This window comes from Piliocolobus tephrosceles, chromosome 16, assembly GCF_002776525.5.
Source record: "Piliocolobus tephrosceles isolate RC106 chromosome 16, ASM277652v3, whole genome shotgun sequence".
Lineage (NCBI taxonomy): Eukaryota > Metazoa > Chordata > Mammalia > Primates > Cercopithecidae > Piliocolobus > Piliocolobus tephrosceles.
Genome location: NC_045449.1, coordinates 75,893,686 through 75,900,571, shown reverse-complemented (window position 1 = coordinate 75,900,571; position 6,886 = coordinate 75,893,686). Strand labels below are relative to the sequence as shown.

At 62.7% G+C, this 6,886-nt stretch overlaps 1 protein-coding gene across 7 annotated transcripts in view; it reads left to right on the top strand.

Moving 5' to 3' along the window:
- Nucleotides 1-1,441: 1,441 nt before the first annotated feature.
- DUS1L (dihydrouridine synthase 1 like) overlaps nucleotides 1,442-6,886 on the top strand; it is a 13,754-nt gene continuing 8,309 nt past the window's right edge. For 2 of the 7 annotated variants that reach the window (XM_023194065.2, XM_023194064.3), the window contains exons 1-8: nucleotides 1,442-1,710; nucleotides 2,281-2,527; nucleotides 3,115-3,223; nucleotides 3,833-3,883; nucleotides 4,376-4,488; nucleotides 5,454-5,536; nucleotides 5,772-5,875; nucleotides 6,166-6,310. In XM_023194065.2, coding sequence (XP_023049833.1) covers nucleotides 2,291-2,527; nucleotides 3,115-3,223; nucleotides 3,833-3,883; nucleotides 4,376-4,488; nucleotides 5,454-5,536; nucleotides 5,772-5,875; nucleotides 6,166-6,310 — 842 coding nt within the window. In that variant the 5' untranslated portion in view covers nucleotides 1,442-1,710; nucleotides 2,281-2,290. Of the gene's footprint in view, nucleotides 2,528-3,110; nucleotides 3,224-3,832; nucleotides 3,884-4,375; nucleotides 4,489-5,453; nucleotides 5,537-5,771; nucleotides 5,876-6,165; nucleotides 6,311-6,886 lie in introns of those variants that run through there. The other 5 variants (XM_031934312.1, XM_031934311.1, XM_031934310.1 and 2 more) reach the window with 5 other exon arrangements.

The following is a 6,886-nucleotide window of genomic DNA, read 5'->3' as shown; positions in this document are numbered from 1 at the left end:
CATCAATCATACATGTAAGATGAACACTGCAGCCAGCAGCGGTGGCTTACGCCTGTAATCCCAGCACTGTGGGAGGCCGAGGCAGGCGGATCACCTGATGTCAGGAGTTCCAGACCAGCCTGGCCAACATGGTGAAACCCTGTCTCTACTTAAAATACAAAAATTAGCTGGGCGTGTTGGTGGGTGCCTGTAATCCCAGCTATTTGGGAGGCTGAGGCAGGAGAATCGCTTGAACCTGGCAGGCGGAGGTTGCAATGAGCCAAGATCGCACCACCACACTCCAGCCTGGGTCAGAAAGCAAGCCTCCATCTCAGAAAAAAAAAAAATTGGTTCGGTCTGGAAAGGTGGGACAACTTAAAGTAAAGCAATGGGGGAGGGAGCTTCCTGGGCACAGATAGGTGATACACAAACGATTACAACGTTTTGAGTTTCTGATTATCCTTTTTTTTTTTCTTTTCCCTTTTGATCAGTCTTGCTCTGTGGCCAGGCTGGAGTACAATGGCGTGATCTTGGCTCACTGCAACCTCCGTCTCCGGGGTTCAAGTGATTCTCCTGCCTCAGCCTCCCGAGTAGCTGGGGCTACAGGCGCCCACCACCACGCCCGGCTAGTTTTGTATTTTTACTAGAGACGGGGTTTCACCATGTTGGCCAGGCTGGTCTCGAACTCCTGGTCCCAATGTGCGCCACCGCACCCAACCTTCTGATGAGGATTTTCAAAGGAGGCGGTCAGATGTGCATCTATCACAGTGAGCAGAGGGTGGCTCTGAACACAGCAGGACGCAGGTTTGCCCTGAGCAGCTTCCAGCCAGAGCTTTCCTTAGTGCTTCTGGGGGGCCCAAGAGATTTTGGTTTCCCATGTTTTATGTACTGAACGTCCTGGTTCAACTTTCGACTTCGCTCTCAGATACGGAAAGCTCTGACAAAGCTTCTTTTTGCATCTGTCGGGTCTCAAATGCCTTCAGTTTAAATTAACCTTCACATCCACTCTGGGGTTCCGAGTAGGTCCCCACAGCCCGAAATAACCCAAGGAGGGTCCACGGGGTGGAGGAAAGCTGATGAAAGGTTGGCGGCTGCGGAAACCCAGGGCGGGCAAGGAGGGTCCCTGGAGGTTGATTTTCCGCAACGGAGCGGCTTTCTGAGGCGGCAGGTGCGTAGGTTCGAGGCAGGGCTCTGGGGCCGCTTTAGGCGAGAACCGGATGAAGCCCCGAATCGGAACTCGGGGACTGGGCAACGCTGGGCCTCAGCATCCACGGTCGACCCGCGGCCCGGACCTTACGTGCGCCTCAGCTAGGCCCAATTTCCACACAGCCGGTGCCTCGTTTCCAGCGAGCTGTCGGTGAGTCCCGACCCCTCTCTAGCCACGGCCTGACGGGCACGGTGTTGACCTCGTCCTCTGACCTCCGACCCTGCGCCGCGACCTCTCGTCGCCGGTCCCCTCGGAGCCGGGCGCGGTTTCCGGGGAACGCGTTTCCCGCCGCACCGTGGGCCGCCCGGACCGCGCAGGACCGGGCACCTTCCGGTGGCGGCGCGGAGCCCTGGGCCCGGCTGCGGCCCGGCGGCGGCCCCGGCGCTGTGCGGGCGTTCGTGGCGGCCGGGGAGCGGCAGGGGCCCCGGGCGGCGGCGAGGCCGGAGCGGGGCGGGCCGGGGACACCGGCTCCCGGCGCCCTCGGAGCCAAAGGCGCGCGGCGGACACGGCGGGGCCCTCGCGCGGTGAGGACGCGTAGGCGTGTGGGCTCCTGTCACTGCACATCGCGAACGCTGGCCGCCGCGTGGCTCTGGCCGAGTCTCGCGAGGGGCGCCCCTGTGGCGTTTCGAGCCAGCCGCGCCGCCTGCGGAGAGGGAAGCTCTGCCCTTCCCCTGGCCTGGCGCGGGTCAGTTCTCCCGGGAAGGGGCCGGGGATCCTCGCAGGGCCCGGCCGCGGCGTGACCCTGCCGGGGTCCTAACTTCACCGCGGGGCGACCTGCTCACGGCCAGGCCCGTGGGGACGCTGGCGTCACGGTATCTTCCCCCTTCATGCCAATCCTACCAGGCCGACATCGAGTCTCGCTCCCCAGGGAGGGTCAAGGCCCAGGAGTCCAGCGGCTCCCCCGAGGTCCGCTAGGAGGTGGCGGCACTGGAGTGGCCTTTCTCCAGCCTGCACCGACCCCCGCCTTTAGTGCCCCTGCGTGTGACCCAGCGGTGGTATCGGAGCGGCCTTAGAAGACTGACGGCTGCCTCTGAGTTGAGTCTTCAGGCCCTCGCTGGGCCTGGCTGAGCCCCCGGTCTGCGCCTTTCCCCCAGCCTGGAGACGATGCCAAAGCTGCAGGGCTTCGAGTTCTGGAGCCGCACCCTGCGTGGCGCGCGCCACGTGGTGGCCCCCATGGTGGACCAGAGCGAGCTGGCCTGGAGGCTGCTGAGCCGGCGCCACGGAGCACAGCTCTGCTACACGCCCATGCTGCACGCCCAGGTCTTCGTCCGCGACGCCAACTACCGGAAGGAGAACCTGTACTGCGAGGTGTGCCCCGAGGACCGGCCCCTCATCGTGCAGGTGCGCGGGAGGGGCTGTGGCGGCAGCGGCGGTTGGGTCCCGGGCCCTGGAATGCCTGGGGAAAAACCCTTCCCTCTGTGGCCGGACATCACTTTCAGCCTTTCCAGAGACAGCTCAATTCCAGGAGGAGAGGGAGAAGGTGGCACCAGGCGTGTAGAGTCCACGTGGCCACAGCAGTGATTCCTGTGGTGGAGTCAGGGCTGCCAGGTGCACCTCCCAGACTCCAACCCCATTCTTTAGGAGCTGGCTGAGGCAGCCAGGGTGCTGTGAGGTTCGCAGCCCTGCTGGGGCCTCTGGATGGCCGCCTCTCACACTCACACTCCCTCTTCAGGACCATAGAGATGGCTCTGCTCTTCAGAAGTCAGTGATTGTGGCTTCTGCCACAGTTCAGAAGAAAATCTGTAAATCTGGGTGGTTTGGGGACTCCTCCTGGCTTTGTCATATTGTAAGCCTCCACAGGACAGGGCACCCTCCTGCGGTGAACCTGGGGCACACCCTCCTGGGGTCACACGGGACCTCTCCTAGGGCTGGGCAGCAAGGGACTAGCGCCTGGCCGGGCGCATGGCTGACTCCTGCATCTTCTCCAGTTCTGTGCCAATGACCCGGAAGTGTTTGTTCAGGCGGCTCTCCTGGCTCAGGATTACTGTGACGCCATTGACCTGAACTTGGGCTGCCCACAGATGATAGCCAAGAGAGGTGAGCCTCATGTGGAGCATGGGGCAGCCGGGGCAGGGGCCAGAGCCAGCTCAGTGCAGCCCCAGGTGTGGTGAGCTTGGAGGACGGCAGGCCTTGCCTCTGTCGTGACAGTGGCTCAGGCTGGAGCCAGCCGTCCTCAGTGCTCTGCCTCTGGAGGGTGGCTGTCCTCAGGCCTTCGGGGCTGGGGGCTGAGCCCTCCTGCCTCTCCCCTTCCCTCAGGGAGCTCCCTCTGCATAAACATGATTGCTGATACAGGGTCCCCGCCACCCCCTTGCACTGCTGTGTGTGGGGCTGAGCCTGTCTACCTCACCGAGCCCCTGAGGAGGTGTTACTCGGTCCCAGACCGTGGGGCGGTGGGGGTTCCATTCAGTACCTTCTGAGCTTAGGCAGCTGGGCAAATAGAGCCCCTGAATCGGATGCCGACAAACCCCTGCTCTGACTGTTCCACTGCCCCAGCTAGAGACACTGCTGGTTCTGGGGACCTGCGTCCGGCCTGGCAGGGCAGCTCCTGGCCTGCATGGATGGAGGAGAGGGTGCAGAGGGGGTGCAAGGCCTCGGCTCCACCAGCCTTAACACAGGTGCCAGCCAGGCCATGCTTGCCCTTTGCAGGTCACTATGGTGCCTTCCTGCAGGATGAGTGGGACCTGCTCCAGAGAATGAGTGAGTTGGCTGGGTGGGCGGTGAAGGACCCCAGAGACCCTCAAGAGGGACACACGGGCACTGTCCACTGGGCTGGGGCTTCGGAGAGGACAGGCGCTGGCAGGAGCTCTCAGCACCACCCCAGGGCTTCCTGCCCAAAGCAGCCTCTCCGCTGGAAGGAGGTGGCTGTGAAGTTGCCTGTCCTGTGCCACCCTCCCCTTAAAACCGGACAGTAGGTGCCAGGACAGAGTCCTTGCTCGGGCCCAGCCCCAGATGTCCTGGGAGATAAAGCTGGCCTCGGCCCTGCTTGTTTGAACTTGGGAGGGCTGGGGGAATGGCGGAGGGAGCCTGCCCGGCAGCCTGAGGGAGACACCCAGATGGTGGCCCAGGCTGCCTCCCAACCTCCCAGCAAAGCTGCCTGGACTCCGCTATCTGCAGGGCCCTGGGCTCCGAGGCTTGGCCGCTAAAGTGGGAACACCATGGCCCCCTCAGAAGCTGCCTGTCTTTCCTCAGTTTTGCTGGCCCACGAGAAACTCTCTGTTCCTGTCACGTGCAAGATCCGTGTCTTCCCAGAGATTGACAAGACCGTGAGGTACGCCCAGATGCTGGAGAAGGCCGGCTGCCAGGTGAGCCCTGGGCTCGCGGGGGTGTCGTGGGCCTTGGCTGGGCCTTTGTGCAGAGGACACAGCTGAGGCTCTTCCTGTGTCCACTCAGACACCGTGCACTGTCGGCCTCATGGGGGCAGTGGCCCTCCTGACTGGCCTGCCCCCACGGACTCTGAGTGCCACCACCCCAAGCCCAGGCCTTCACAACAGAAACGGCTTTCCTGGCTCCAGAGTTTTGTCCCTGTGGATAGAGTAATGTCGGCATCTCTAGCATGTTCCTAGTGTCACAGAGGCCGGCAGGGCCTCCTTTGGGGATACTCAGCATCCAGTCTCCCTAGACGGTCAGGAAGGGGCCAACAGGCTGTCAGCAGAGCTGCTCCCCTGCCTGGGTCCCCTGCACACCGAGCCTGGCCTGGGGCAGGCCTGGATGGGCTGCTGTCTCCAGGGGTGCCCTTCAAGACACTCAACCTTCTGAAGGCAGACAGCAACCTTGGTGACTCAGGGATGAGCTTGCACAGGGGCTGCTGGGCCCAGGCCCCACTTTCCCTCCGTGCCCCACCAGCCTGGAGCCAGTCCCTCCACACCTTTGGCCTTGGGCAGTGGGGATGCTGCCACTTCCTGGCCTGGCTCTTGCATGGGCCTGGGCAGCACATGCAGCCTGAGGCTCCCACAGAGTGCAGAGCCTTTGGGGCAGGTCCCAGTCAGTCATTCCTCAGCCCTGCTTCAGCAGCTGAGATGGTGAGGGAAAGGTCCCTGGAGTCGGGCATGGGGCACAGGGCTTGGAGGGGCAGAGGGGGCTCGGAGGGGTGGAGTGGGGGTGAAGGGGGCACGGACGGGCACAGGGGACTCTGAGGGGCGGAGGGGGCTCAGAGGGGTGGAGCGGGGGCAGAGGGGGCATGGAGGGGCGGAGGGGCCTGGAGGGGCGGAGGGGGCTCTGAGGGGTGGAGGGGGCTTGGAGGGGTCAAGAGACTGCCGGTCTGTCCTAGTTGCTGACGGTGCACGGGCGCACCAAGGAGCAGAAAGGGCCCCTGTCGGGTGCAGCATCCTGGGAGCACATCAAGGCCGTGCGGTGAGTGGATGTGGGCATTGGGTGACACAGCCTTCAGTCCTTGGGGCTTTGCTAGAGGGTCCAAGCTCCACACCGCAGGGTGCTCGGCTCGCCTGACGCCCGTGACCACCGAGGGGCCGTGGCTGGGGTCGGCATCGCCTGGGAGCAGAAGCTCCCTGCCAGGATGGAGTCGGGGCTGTCCGGGGCCTGGGGACGTGCCGGGCAGGTGGAGGGACCGGTGTTTCTCTGTCAGCAGGAAGGCTGTGGCCATCCCTGTGTTTGCTAATGGGAACATCCAGTGCCTGCAGGATGTGGAGCGCTGCCTCCGGGACACGGGTGTGCAGGGCGTTATGAGCGCAGGTGGGCAGGGCCCGGGACAGCAGCTGGGGCCCCATGCACATGGCCTGATGCCACCACCCAGGTCGGTTCTTCCCACTGCCTACTGCCCTCCCCATAGCGCTGTTCGCAGATGGCGTTCATCAATCGCAGTCTGCTCTGAGGGGCCTGACCTGGCCTTGTCCCTTGTGAGGTGGCACTGGAGGTGGCATCTGGCAGAGACTTTCCCAGCCTGGCCCCAGGAGTGTCCCAGGCTTTCCTATGCCATCCACCTGGAGCAGCCCATGAGGCGTCCTTCCTCCCCTTCCTCCCAGAGGGCAACCTGCACAACCCCGCCCTGTTCGAGGGCCGGAGCCCTGCCGTGTGGGAGCTGGCCGAGGAATACCTGGACATCGTGCGAGAGCACCCCTGCCCGCTGTCCTATGTCCGGGCCCACCTCTTCAAGCTGTGGCACCACACGTGAGTCGTCCCCTAAGGCAGAAGCCACGCTGGGGGGTTGCCCAGGCAGATACTATCAGAGCCCACCTGGGGCATTTTGCAGGTTTTGTCAAAACAACTTACTGCTAAGTCAGGTCTTTTTTTTTTTTGAGACGGAGTCTCGCTCTGTCACCCAGGCTGGAGTGCAGTGGCCGGATCTCAGCTCACTGCAAGCTCCGCCTCCCGGATTTACGCCATTCTCCTGCCTCAGCCTCCCGAGTAGCTGGGACTACAGGCGCCCGCCAACCTCGCCCGGCTAGTTTTTTGTATTTTTTAGTAGAGACGGGGTTTCACCGTGCCAGCCAGGATGGTCTCGATCTCCTGACCTCGTGATCCGCCCGTCTCGGCCTCCCAAAGTGCTGGGATTACAGGCTTGAGCCACCGCGCCCGGCCTGGTCTTTTTTTCTTTAGGGTGCTTGATTGATTCCAGTTTTTCTGTTTTTGGACATCAGCATTTCTGTACTCCCAGAAAATCATGTTCCAAACCATCCATCTGTGTTCTTCCTCCTTCCCTCTTCCTTTTAATAACTCTTCATAGTATCCTTTTAAAGCATGAAG